Source organism: Marmota monax, unplaced genomic scaffold, assembly GCF_021218885.2.
Source record: "Marmota monax isolate L192 unplaced genomic scaffold, Marmota_monax_Labrador192_F-V1.1 WCK01_AAM20220418_F8-fsc00007, whole genome shotgun sequence".
In the NCBI taxonomy this organism is placed as follows: Eukaryota; Metazoa; Chordata; class Mammalia; order Rodentia; family Sciuridae; genus Marmota; species Marmota monax.
Genome location: NW_026692781.1, coordinates 29554750 through 29568730, shown reverse-complemented (window position 1 = coordinate 29568730; position 13981 = coordinate 29554750). Strand labels below are relative to the sequence as shown.

The 13981-nt window shown below is 36.6% G+C and overlaps 1 protein-coding gene across 3 annotated transcripts in view; it reads left to right on the top strand.

Moving 5' to 3' along the window:
* Positions 1-6164, top strand: part of Sf3b1 (splicing factor 3b subunit 1) — a 71714-nt gene extending 65550 nt beyond the window's left edge. For 2 of the 3 annotated variants that reach the window (XM_046447301.2, XM_046447302.2), the window contains 5 exons: positions 398-518; positions 897-1028; positions 2421-2693; positions 4689-4905; positions 5682-6164. In XM_046447301.2, coding sequence (XP_046303257.1) covers positions 398-518; positions 897-1028; positions 2421-2693; positions 4689-4905; positions 5682-5840 — 902 coding nt within the window. In that variant the 3' untranslated portion in view covers positions 5841-6164. Of the gene's footprint in view, positions 1-397; positions 519-896; positions 1029-2420; positions 2694-4688; positions 4906-5681 lie in introns of those variants that run through there. The other variant, XM_046447303.2, reaches the window with a different exon arrangement.
* Positions 6165-13981: the final 7817 nt, after the last annotated feature.

The window sequence follows — 13981 nt, the reverse complement described above, 5'->3', positions numbered from 1 at the left end:
GCCCTTTCTGGAAAATTTTGCTTTAATTTACATGTCTACCTCTGGCTTATATTGTTGTGTATGGCCGGAACATAAGCTGTCCCCATATTTAAATGTCAGTGTACAAATACATTTCAGAACCAAATAAAATTTTTTTTGTTATTGAGTATCCATCATTCTTAATTCACTTCACTGATTTCTTTCATTTCTACGCATAATCAGAAGTTGTTAATAAAAAGTTAAAAGCAATTCTGAGACTGGTCAAAACCTGGGGTTTTCTCTTTCCATAGGCAGCTGCAAGTTTATATTTATGCCTAGTCATGTGTATCACATTGAAAAGTAAAAGAAAAAAATGAGCAAAGGTTGCGGTTCAAAAGTTCAAATGTTAATTGATAGTTTTTTGACTTCTATTAAATAGGTATGCATAAGATGACCCCACCAATTAAAGATCTGCTACCTAGACTCACCCCCATCCTAAAGAACAGGCATGAAAAAGTACAAGAGAACTGTATTGATCTTGTTGGACGTATTGCTGACAGGTAAGCAGATTACCTAAACATTTTTATAAGCAGTATTGGTTCTCAGATTTGACCATTTTGCAGTTAGATAAATTTGTTCAGTGGTGTTGGTGTAAGTGTATATGTTCAAGCTATCCAATATTCATATTTTTAGTCAAATTTTAGTTCAGCTAGTAATGGGGAGTAGCAGTATAGTTCTAACACAACCAGCTTTTCTAAAGAGTAAATAATAACTTATTTAGTGATTAAAATGAGTTGATTATGTTTTTAGAACTGAACCTGCAAATTTACCTATTAAAACTTAGGAACAGGGGCTTACCTCAGTTATGTTTACTTGGTATGTACAAGGTTCTGGGTTCAACCTCAACACTGCAAAAATATATTTTTCTTTTTAATTAGGGGAGCTGAATATGTCTCTGCAAGAGAGTGGATGAGGATTTGCTTTGAGCTTTTAGAGCTCTTAAAAGCTCACAAAAAGGCTATTCGTAGAGCTACAGTCAACACATTTGGTTATATTGCAAAAGCCATTGGGTAAGTATTATTTTCAGTTTTTTTATTAGCTTATAATAACAATTGAAGTGTTGGAAAATGCTTCCATGTAGAAACCTCTTGAGATATACTACACTTAATGCAGTTGGGTAATCACTTTATTTAACTATGGACTTACCAAATTTTAAAACATTTTCTTAAATTTTTAATTAAAATAGACGGGAAGCTTTAAAAGTTTCAAGGAAGGAAGCATTTCCATTATCAGAATAATTTCAGGTTTTTTTTGGTTCTTTTTATATTGCTTAAAATATTAAGGCAAATTCTTAATATCACCATCATCATGATTCATGTTTCATTGGTACTTTATATGTTTTTTAAAAATGTTATTCCCTGGGCTGGGGTTGTGGCTCAGTGGAAGAGTGCTCACCTTGCATGTGCGAGGCCCTGGGTACAATCCTCAGCACAACATAAAGATAAATAAAACAAGGTATATAAAAAAGTCATTTCTAGATTAACCCACAGATTTAATTGAATTATAACTGCTTTATTGATAATCTGTGGTTATTTACTTCTTCATTAGAACCAAGGTAGGAGAATCAGTAATGTAGATACTTCACATACATGTAGCTTAGTAGCTAAGAAAATATTTTCTAGAAATACACAAATATCAGATTAATTAGGTAGCATCACCCTTATCCCCAGCACAAACACATGCTTTTTCCTCTTATTTTTGGGGTGAGAGTAATAATTATTTTAGTGGTTGATATAATCAAGAAGTTTGCAATGAATAACTATTATGTGAACTTTTTAGCCCCCTAGTGTGTTCCTCAAAGGTGTGGCAAAAAGAAGTGCCTTAAAATAGCTGGGTGTGGTGGCATAGGCTATTGAGAGGCTAAGACAGAAGATTGCAAGTTCAAGGCCAGTCTGTCTCAAAACAAAAGACTGGGGATGTATCTCAGTGGTCAAGTAGGTGCCTCTGAGTTTAATCCCCAGTATTTAAAAAAAAAAAAAAAAAAGAACAGATATAGTAAATGTATGTGGGAGGGAAGATAAGAGAAACAAACAAGGTATGTTTGAATATGGGAGATGAGATTTTTGGATATTACTGCCCCCATAATGTTCCGTAGCGCTGATGTCTGTTTTGACCACTCAAAGAATTAAACATTTAATTAAATTTCTTTATATTTCAAAAAATTTAAAAACTGAAAGTTATATTTGAAAATTAATCCATTTGAATTAAAAACTGACAATTTATATGAAGTTCTTAGTAGAAACAGTATTGCTATTGACTCAAGTATTACTGAATTCCCAGGGATTAATTGTTTGATGTCTTTGCATTTTCCCCCTTTCTCTCTGAAAAATTTTTGACTTGTAATATAACAGCTTGCTGATACATTTTGGAATTTTTGTTTGTTTGTTTGTTTTTTTCCCCAGCCCTCATGATGTATTGGCTACGCTTTTAAACAACCTCAAGGTTCAGGAAAGGCAGAACAGAGTTTGTACCACTGTAGCAATAGCTATTGTTGCCGAAACATGTTCACCCTTCACAGTACTTCCTGCCTTAATGAATGAATACAGAGTTCCTGAACTGAATGTTCAAAATGGAGTGTTAAAATCACTCTCCTTTTTGTTTGAATATATCGGTGAAATGGGAAAAGACTACATTTATGCTGTAACACCATTACTTGAAGATGCTTTAATGGATAGGTAAGTGACTTAAGCCAAATGCAAGAAGATAATTATAAATTTCATTTTAGAACTTATTAAATGACCTATTTGTTGTGATATTTTAAAGAAGTACTAACCTGGATTTTTTCACAAAACTGTAAATATGACTTTTTAATATATATGTTGTAGCTGTTTCCAAAATTTTGTCTTTTAAGACCTCCCTGATTTAAATTCCTTTTCATATTTGTTAGATTAAATATATTCTTAAATACATAATCAATAGACTTTTGCTTTAAAAGTTAGTCAAATATGGTTAGAATAATTGACAAGCATGGGTTAATCAGTGTGGCAGAGAGATCTGATCTTTTTTAGTGCAAGTGAACCTATTAAAAATTTCTTTTAAGGTTTTGAACCTGCTGAACACCGTCTACCAAGAGCTACACTGTTATTGTTGTAGGCACCCAGTGGTTCAGATGGTGACCAGTAATTCCATATTGCTCAAGTTATTTGTCAAATTCCTGATATCTAGATTGACATTCAGCCTTAAACATAAGACTGCTTCAAGAAGGAATAAAGAAAAAGTGCAAGGTCCATGTAATTTCACTGGCTCTTTATATTTCAGAAGAAATAAGTACTCTCATTTTAGTTACTTTTGGGCAGATTAAAATTACTAATGACCTTCATAAAGGGCAACTTAATTGAGTCATCAAGTTACCACCAGGTGTATATACAGGACATGGAGACAAATATTAAGAATTGTGCTCTGTAAAAGTTTGACCTCAATGGGGTACAGTGATGGCACACCTGTAATCCCCAGGAAGTTGAGGCTAAAGGCCACAAGTGTGAGGTCAACCTTGGCAACTTAATGAGACCTTATCTCAAAAGAAAAAATAACTGGGATTGTAGCTCAGTGGTAGAGTGCTTGCGTAGCATGAGTGAGGCCCTGGGTACAGTCCCCAGGACACCACCCACTTGCCAAAAACTGGCTTCCTTGTGCCAAAGAGGGGATCAATCACCCTCATTTCATATTCTTTAGTGAGAAGTTCCTGAGCATCCTAGTATAGTCATGGGTATATATGACCCGTGGCTATAAATTATGTTCTGTGTACTAATAAGTTGAGGTAGTAACTCCATTGAAAATTACTAAAAGAAACAATGTTGGAAATGATTAATGAGAAATACTGCTTCATTATGGTGAATAGATTAGACATTAAGAGAATGAATTAAGGATGTTAATAAGTACATATCTTTTTTCTTTGAACTATTCTGTCTTTGGGGCTAAGTGTGTGACCCCAATGTGTATTATTCTGGGCTCATACTCAGAATAACTTTGGAATGAATGACTCAATTGATTTGTCATAAACATAAATTCAGATAGCACAAGAGATGAAGAGATCTTATTTCTGTAGGTTTGAAAAAAATTACATCTTCCTCTTCCCAAGTTGAGTTTTTGAAATGAAACTTAGTGTTTACATGAGAACAGACTTAATTTTAATTTAGTTATCTGTTATATTCTAGCATTTAAATTTCTTTCTTTCTTTTTTTAGTTGTAGTTGGAAACAATACTTTTATTTTATTTATTTTTATGTGGTGCTGAGGATCGAACCCAGACTTTCACATGCTAGGCGAGCACTCTACCACTGAGCCTCAACCCCAGCCCCAAGCATCTGAATTTCTACCAACATTTTAAGTGTATAGTTTAAAATGAGATATTGCTGTTAATCATTTGTATGTAAGAGTCATAGGCCTCCACTTCAGCAGCATTTTGAAACTAAGGACTTTTGCTCATATTCCTTTTAAAAGTTAATTAGGAAATGTGAATTATTTTTGAAACTTTGTGAGGTTTGAGTTATTAAAGCAAAAGATTTCAAATGGAATCATTATAAAGGATATATGAGATCATAAGGTGTTGGAATGACTTCGTATTTGGTCAGTACTTTGAATTAATGATTTAGTTCCTAATGGGCAGATGAATATTTTCTGAAAACAAAGACTTGCTTCTTAACAGAACTCTCTCCCCGCCCTCCATTACAGGGACCTTGTACACAGACAGACAGCTAGTGCAGTGGTACAGCACATGTCACTTGGGGTTTATGGATTTGGTTGTGAAGATTCCCTGAATCACTTGTTGAACTATGTATGGCCCAATGTTTTCGAGACATCTCCCCACGTAATCCAGGCAGTTATGGGTGCCTTGGAAGGCCTAAGAGTTGCTATTGGACCATGCAGAATGTTGCAGTATTGTTTACAGGTAAGTTAAAGATTTTTAAGATTATTCTATTAGAAAAGTAATTTGATATATAATTAAGTTACCGTTCCTAATTATCAATAGGGTGTGTGTATTGTGCCATATGGGAAAACAGGTATACGGTGAGAATTAGATTTTGATTTTGCCCATTGCAATTTTGTGTAATTGCCAGATTGTTTTCTTCCCCTTTAAAGGGAAGTATTTTGTTTTGTTGTTTTTCATTGTATTTTTCAAATTCTTTTGTTGGTGCATTATAGTTGTACATAATGTGGGATTTGTGTTTACACAGTTATACTTGTACACAGTAAAAGAATATAATTCAGTTTCATTCTCAGTATTTCTTTCCCCTTTTCTTCCCCGGACCCTTTTGAGTAACATTCATACTGATTTCCATAGTGAGTGTACCAATTTACAATCCTACCAACAGTGTAAAAAGTGTCCCCCCACACACACATCTTCTCTAGTATTTATTTGTATTCTTGATGGCTGCCATTCTAACTGGCATGAGATAAAACCTCAGTGTAGTTTTGATTGCATTTCTTTTTTTTTTAATATTTATTTTTTAGTTGTAGTTGGACACAATATCATTTATTTTTATGTGGTGCTGAGGATTGAACCCAGGGTCCCGTACATGTGAGGTGAACACTCTACCGCTGAGCCACAACCCCAGCCCCTTGATTTGCATTTCTTAAAGGGAAATATTTTTAATCATAATTTTATGGCCTTTTAAAAAATTCTGTTCAAGTAATTGAAATAATGGAATCTTTCAATTATTCTAGGGTCTGTTTCACCCGGCTCGGAAAGTCAGAGATGTGTATTGGAAAATTTACAACTCCATCTACATTGGTTCACAGGATGCTCTCATAGCACATTACCCAAGAATCTACAATGATGATAAGAACACCTATATTCGTTATGAACTTGACTATATCTTGTAATTTTGTTTTTGTGTTTAATGCACAGCTGTTTCACATCTTAAACTTGCTTTGATTTGGTGATATAAACTTTTAAACGTTGCAGATCAGTGAAGAGCTGGTCATAGAGGAAGAGCTAGAAATCCAGTAGCATGATTTTTAAATAACCTGTCTTCGTTTTTTGATGTTAAACAGTAAATGCCAGTAGTGACCAAGAACACAGTGATTGCACACACTATACTGGAGGGATTTCATTTTTAATTCATCTTTATGAAGATTTAGAATTCATTCCTTGTATTTAAAGGGAATGTTTAATTGAGAAATAAACATTTGTGTACAAAATGCTAATTTGTGTGTGTTTTTTGAACATGACTTGTAAAATGCGGAAGTTTGATAAAGTATTGGTCTGTGTAGACTAAGTGGCTTTTTCATTTTCTGTCACCTGGTTTCTAGAAAGTATTTAGCAGAATACAAAGTATATAAAGTGATGGCATCTTTGTCAAAATTCCATTGTTGATGATGACAGTGAGAAGAGTAGCTTTGCGGGGGGTGTCCCCTCAGTCTAGCACAACAATTCCATTACCATAGGAAAATAGCACCTTGGCTAAACTGTTTTGAATATTATTATTTTGTACTTACATAGCACCTTTCACCTCATGATTTCTCAAAATGCTTTACAAACATGTTTAAAGGAAGCGATCTATGTCCAACTCTTGACTGGTCTGTGTTTGTGGGAAAGCTATCTTTATTTCAAAACTGCTTTCTGCCTGTTGGGAGCAAGGCTACTTAAGTTCTACTAATAGAAGAAGACAATCTTTGGGCTCTTTCTGTGTCTTAAGCCACTATTCAAAGATGTATTTAGTAAGTATCTGTTGAATACCACTGTGCTTAGATGCAGGGGATACAAAGGTATGACCTGCCCTTTACACTTACTAACTAGTACAGTGGAAGGGGGCTCACGATCATTGAAGAGTCTTTGGGTGCTATGACATTGCACAGTGACTGCAGCTAATGAGTCTTGATTTGTTAAGTTTTGTGTATAGTAATTAGATGATAAATTGATCTCTGTGTGGCATCAACTGAAATGCCATTTAATTCTGGAGCCAAGCATTGAGGCAGTTATTAATGTTCTTGGCAAATATTTTAAGAATCATCTTGACTTCTAATTTTATTTTATGGTCCCAAATTTCTTGGTTTTAGACCTGTTACTATCCATAGCTGTTTTTTTTTTTGTTTGTTTTGTTTTGTTTTGGGTGGGGATCTCCCTATGTTCTTTTGAACTCTAAAGGGAAAAGAAATTCTGTGAAAGAAAGAAAAGAAAGCAGTGTAAGTAAGTTCATGGGGACTAGAGTACGTAACTCCTACTATTAGCGTGTAGGGCTCCCTACTTTGGAAGCTTGAATGAGAATAGGCTTATAAATTGGCTTTTACAAAATTGAAACTGAGCATCAATAGTACCCAAGCAGAATGTGTAACTTCTTATTCCTTGTATGGTGTAATTTTATGGCAATATTTGTCATTGTGTAGTAAAATTAAACAAATTCCCCAATCACCTATATCTGATCTTTAAAATTGTCTTGTCTTCCCACCCTATGCATTTTAAATCTTGTTGTTTCTATGGTTAATTTTGAATGACTGAATAATTATTAATCATGAATTAAATAGATACAGAGCCAAAATTTGATTTTAAATAACTCTTGGGAAATGTATATTTTCAATTCAAGTATTTTCATGGCTTCAGTTTGCTTGGCCTCTTACTATTTATGGATAATAAGCTTTGTAGTGGAAATATGGAGCAAAGGAGACTAACACTCCTGACTGACTTTTTGCTGACAAAATAATTTGAGGTTAGAGAGGAGAAAAATACTGAAGGCTGTGACCTAAAAAATTGGGACCAAATAGAGGCTCACAGATGTTTGGATTATTTTATGAGCTTATTATTGCATAAGGAAAGCATTTTGTGATAAGTGAAAGATGCTATGTGAAGTTTTAACTCTTCTCAAAGACCTTTTCTTTTGCACTTTGTTTTGATGTTTCTTAAAGCCAAACTTAAGCAGGAAGAAATTAATGTTCTCAAGGGGACAGAGGGTGGATTTTTCTGTGGGCTTTTGTTGGTTTTTCTGTGGGCCATTGCCCTCAAATGGAATTAATCTCTTTGGCTGTTTGATTTTTTTCATATTGTATTTTTTAAAATTTGTTGTACGGTGCCGTGTGAGCATCAAGTACCACCAGATAAATAAAACTTATTATATCTAAAGTCTTAGTAGACCAATTTTTAATCTTAGTTGACTCTGTATTGTCACCACACCGTACGCCCTCTTGTGGTTGTGCCATTTTAATAATATTGAGCTTTTTGGGTTGTTTTCCAAACAAAGGAACTTAAGTGTTTTAAAAAAAACTCTTTATGTGGTAAGAGACAGAAGAGATAATTACAGCTGTGTGGGTTCAGTTGTTTGGCTCTTTGGTTTCCAGTGGCTCAAAAAGAAGCAAAAACTACAACTATCCTAGAGTTTCTCAGCTTGGGTTAGATGAATCTATTGTTGGGGGCTGTCCTATGCATTGTGGGAGGAACAGCTTCCAGTAGCACCTCCCAACCCAGGGCAACTTAAAATGCCTCCAGGCATGATCTATGTCCCTTGTTGGGCACAGTCTCCCTAGGTTGAAAACCGTGGAGCTAGCCTCATACCGTTTTAAGCAGGACTCATAGATCTGATAAAAATCTGATAAAAAAGTATGGTGTACAAAGTCTTTAATTTTAGGAGCAGTGCCTAGGAAATTACTTGAAATAGTATTTAGCAAATATTTAAACTTACCTATCTTGGAGTATGTAGTTTCCTCATATGATTCCTGGGGAAAGCAAGCCACGAAAACATCTTAAGGTGTTGACCTCTCTGGTTCTTAGAACATCTTGTGGCAAAGTTGGAGATAGGTGTGCAACACCTGAAATAGCTGGGTGTGACACATAGAATGCTGATCCTTAGGAGATGTGTTCTTACAGTTCAGTTGACAATGAATATGGGGAAGGAAGGCAGGCAGAGGGGTTAGAGACCCTTTTCAAGACATTTGCATAGGAAGCTATAGAATGTAAGGTGATTTGGTTGAGAATTTAGGTTTGCAAGGCAGCTAGGATTTGTACACCTGAGGGAGTAAGTTTAGAGAATAGTGATCAGTGACATCTATGGTGTTCCTTTTAGAAAAAAATTGAGTTCTAAAATTTCTTAGTTTGTGTTTAAAAAATTATAAAGACCTAGTTGGGTATTACGTTGAACAAATAATATTAATTTGGGGGACCTTGATTTTTATTGAAACCAGGTCCTCAAGTGTGCTAGATAAGGCATTCTACCATTGAGTTTCATTCTCAGCCCTGGGAAGGAGACTTTAAACAAGTTAGCTGAGAGCTTTGTGATTAGGGTTAGTCTGAAGTTATCCTGGGATATGTTTTTGCTAGGAAATAAGCTTGCAAATAAGATAAATTGTTAATTTACTTCTGTATCTTATCCCCTGCCCCCCAGCTTAAAGTTTATTGAAAAGTTTAAAGACTAGTATAATAAGCACACACACAGGTGTGTCTTCCACCTAGATTCAGTATTTAGTATAATCTCTTGAAACAATCTTCAATTACTGAAGAGAAATTTGTGGCTAGGTAAAATAGATGAGGCTGATGAACTAAGTGAAGTGGATCACTGCCTGAATGAATTTCTGATGAAATTGAAAGGGGTGTAAGTCAGGCACAGAGTGAAAGATTTTTTAGATAAGAAGAGAATCATCTTTTCTTGAGGGAGAAATTACAGTGTGATGTAGTTTGTCCTTGGCATGTCAGGGTGTTCCAAGTTAAAATATTTTTTTAGTGCTTCAGAAATAAGTAGACATTGGGCTGGGGTTGTGGTTCAGTGGTAGAGTGCTTGCCTAGCATGATTCTCAGCACTGTATATAAATAAATAAAATAAAGGTCTATTGACAACTAAAAATATATTAAAAGAAATAAGTAGACAAAGTAAATTGTGTAAAGAATTCAAACAGCAAACCTAGTTAATTTTTAAAAATTAGAGCTGTATAGTTCATAGTGGTTGGATTCATCCTGACAAACTCGGAAATGCATGGCAATGCATTCAGTTCATGATTATCCCCTTTTCCCTCCCACTTTTCCATCCTACCCTCCCCTGGTTATTTTAATATCCATGTCTCTGGTTGGCAAAGTGTATAATGTATAACCAGATACTCATACTTCGTATACTTTTAATCAGAATATAAACATTGGGGAAGAAAATGACTTAGCACCAAGATGATCTTCAAGGAAGAGTTGTTCCTGTGCCAAACATCTAGGTTTTTTTGTTTTTTTTTTTAAAGAGAGAGTGAGAGAGAGGTAGAGAGAGAGAGAATTTCAACATTTATTTTTTAGTATTTGGCGGACACAACATCTTTGTTTGTATGTGGTGCTGAGAATCGAACCCGGGCCGCACGCATGCCAGGCGAGCGCGCTACCGCTTGAGCCACATCCCCAGCCCACATCTAGGTTATTGATACTCCAGGTGTGGTCAGGAGATCAGCATCAGTGTCACATGTTTTGTTTTTGGTACTGGGGATTGAACCCAGGGGTGCTTAACCACTGAGCCACATCCCCAATCCTTTTTATATTTTATTTTGAGACAGGATCTTGCTAACTTGCTGAGGCTGGCTTTGACCTTGTTATCTCCTGCCTCAACCTCCCAGGCCATTGGGATTAAAGGCATGTGCCACGGTGTCCGGCCAGTGTCACATTTTTTTGAGAAATAAACTCTCAGGCTCCACCCCAGCCCTACTTAGTGAGAAGCTGTATTTTACAAAGATCCCCACGTGGTTTTATGTGCATTAAGGTTGTAAGAAGTTATAGGAAGGATACCACTCCATTCCCAATATGGTGATGATAATAGTGATAAAAGGGACAGAGATGCCTTGCATGTAAATAGGTGGGACTATTGACACAGCCAACAGGTAGTCAGAACACCTCCAGGAAGGTGCTTTTTAAAAACCTGCAATGAGATTAGGAAGGAATGAGAAATTTCTGGGTTTTGCTTCTTTAGGCAGCAGTGCCTAGAAAATTACTTGAAATTCTGGTCGGTTGATGGAGTGAATAAACCTCAGGCGTGCATTTGCGTTACTTTTCCTGCTACTGATTAGATGACATTGATTGTTGGAAAACATTGAACTGGAAGAAGTTTACTCAATTCAGGTAGTAAACTGACCTGAGAAAACAGGCAACCTGTTGGGAATCCTCCCTGCATTTACCCCAAGTAGAACAGGGAGTCAACACAATACAGGCTTAACAGTTGGCTCTGGAGTTAATCCTGGATTTATATTTAATATTTATTTTTCAGTTTTCGGTGGACACAACATCTTTATTTTATTTTTATGTGGTGCTGAGAATCGAACCCGTGCCCCGCGCATGCTAGGCGAGCGAGTTACTGCTTGAGCCACATCCCCAGCCCACATTTATTATTTTTATCATGAGAGAGAAGACAGATCTCTTGTCATTGCTGACAAAGTAGATAGAGATTGGTAGGTGGCTTGAGGAATAAGAAACTCAATAGGGACATTAGGATTGCCTGGCAATCCCAAGGGATTACAGAGTCTTCTCCAGTGTTGCCTAAGAGCCCAGGTGGCTGGAGAACATTTAATTTAGTATCCTGCAGGTGTAGCAGAAGGAAAAAAGATCAGGGATTGGTGTTAGTGCACTTGAAGACTTGGAAGCAGGTTTGCTTTTCATTTGCTTTGGAAGGAGCTAGGTCACTCAGTACTTTAGAAGCACACTCCTCAAATTTAATTTTTCTGGGGACTCTGACCACAATATTTAAATGAGATATGAAATCCAATACATTTTTATTTTCTGATGGGCCTTGCATGTTTGTTGCACTGAGTAATCATGAACAAATTATCTACTTGGGTTGTGAGTTTAAGGAAGTTTTAGAAATGTATTCTGGGGTATAAACATAGTATCTACCACTTGAGCCATGAGGACTTTACCCATTTATTTGACAAATAACTAGGTACCACATGTCTATAAGGCACTTAGCTGCTATAAGTATCCTAGAAAAGCAGTGGAAGAAAAAATATTCAAGTAACATTAGAGAGGAGAGAATGCCAAAACAAGGGTGCAGGTCAAACTCTCAGCAAGTTCATGACAGTTCTTCATGTGGGAGGGGAAGAAGAGCCAGTGTGATTAGGAGGGACTCTGCAGAGGTGGCTTACTTCACTGAGATTTAACTTAGGGAAAAGTTGGAATTGTATGTATGTTCTTGACAGGGAGGTGAAGAGCCTTGGTAGAGGAATGGTAGTGGGAAAGTGAGCTGGAGGGCAGCTGAGTGGAAAAGTGGAGACTCAGATGGAGTTCTAAAGTCAGGGCCAGAATATGCCAGGTTCAAATCTGAACCTCCAGTACCAAAGTACCTTCCCTGTACATGGATTCAGATTATGAAAAGCCTCTCTATAGGCCATTCTTTATATTTTGTAGGTAATGGGTAACCACTATTTGACATTTACTTATCCCACAAATATCTACTGAAGTTTTTTTTTTTTTTTTTTAAGAGAGAGAATTTTAATATTTATTTTTTAGTTTTCGGCGGACACCACATCTTTCTTTGTATGTGGTGCTGAGGATCCAACCCGGGCTGCACGCATGCTGGGCGAGTGCGCTACCGCTTGAGCCACATCCCCAGCCCCTGAAGTTTTTAAAGTAGAGAAATGGCATGAATTTAACTGTGCTTGCAGGAAAATAAATATCACTAGTTAATTTTCTTGATCCAGAACAGAGTTACATAAAATAAGCATTCCTAGAACAGAATCAGTTCAGAGAAGACACCCAGACTGACCAAATCATGTCCCCAACCCAGCCCCTTATCTCTCTCTCTCTTTAAAAAAATAATAATAAATATAAAAAAAAGAAAAGTGAGGCATTAAACAGATATGAGATAAATTATAGACAAATATAATGTCTCAGTGCATGTGTATTTTGATGAGTACAAAACTTTTTTGTCACATAGCTTTCATGTAGTTAAGCAATATGTCCAACACTGAGAGGAAATAGTTTAATAGGCACTAAAGTTGAAGTGTTTCCTGTAGGGTTGAATTTTCCAATCCCATAGATGATCTGGTATTTTCCCCACATGGTGTTTCTTTCTGTTATCTTGTGAAAAGTAGCTCTGATTATGTACAGAGCTTTATTGTTAGTTTACTGGCCCCCACTTTCCCTCAGGTCTTCAGATAGCATCTTCAATTAGATAACAAATGGAGCTCTTGTGTATGTAGACAGTACACATGCAGAACATAGGGCAATGCTAGCATTTAGTGTTTTTTTTTCTTCTCATCTGGTCACCCCAGGGATCCCTTTTGCTCTGCTTTGTGATCTCTGACATGACCATATTCTGAGGCAATGAGAAGTCATCAGGCAGAAGAGTAGCAGCTGGGGGGCCCAGATTAGACTCACCACATAGTTCAGTTCCTCTCTTGAAACTGCCTGAACTTATTGTCCTCTTTCAGGTTGTCTTGCTGAGGCTTAGACAGTTGGTGCTAACTGGGTTTTCTCTTCAGGCTAGATATTCAAGATGTAGAGCTGTTAGAGCTTCAAGAATGGGCTCCTTTGACTTCATCTGGGCTCTGCTGACTAAAATGCTGCGTTGACATGCTCCCCCAGTACCTGGTACCTACACTGTGCTTGTCACTCACACCTTGGTTGAAGTGTCTATTCATTTGTGTCTTCCCTGATGGTCCCTAAATGGCCTGAGGGAAGGGACTGGGCCCAGGATTCATCCTCAGGTCCCCAGCACCTGTCTGCTCTTCAGGTACACATGCTGAGGGACTCAGGAAATTAAAGCTGCACCCTCAATTATTTCAGACAAATTATTACTGCTGGGAGTTACATAAGAACTTCTAAGCAAAAAATCAAGTAGGCATATTTTTAAACAAACATTTCTTTGGCCTTAGTTCACAAGATATGAGAATATCTTATTTCATCATCTGTTCTGGGAAAAGCTTTGTTCAAAACATCTAAGCTGAGTCCACTACTCTTAGCTTTTGACAGGGGGCAGCAGAGCCCAGGAAAAGGAAGGCTGGTGCCTTTGAACCAGTGGTGGCTTGAAAACCTGGAGCTATATCTTTCACAATTTTTAGAAAAAAACAGCCCTTGATATCTG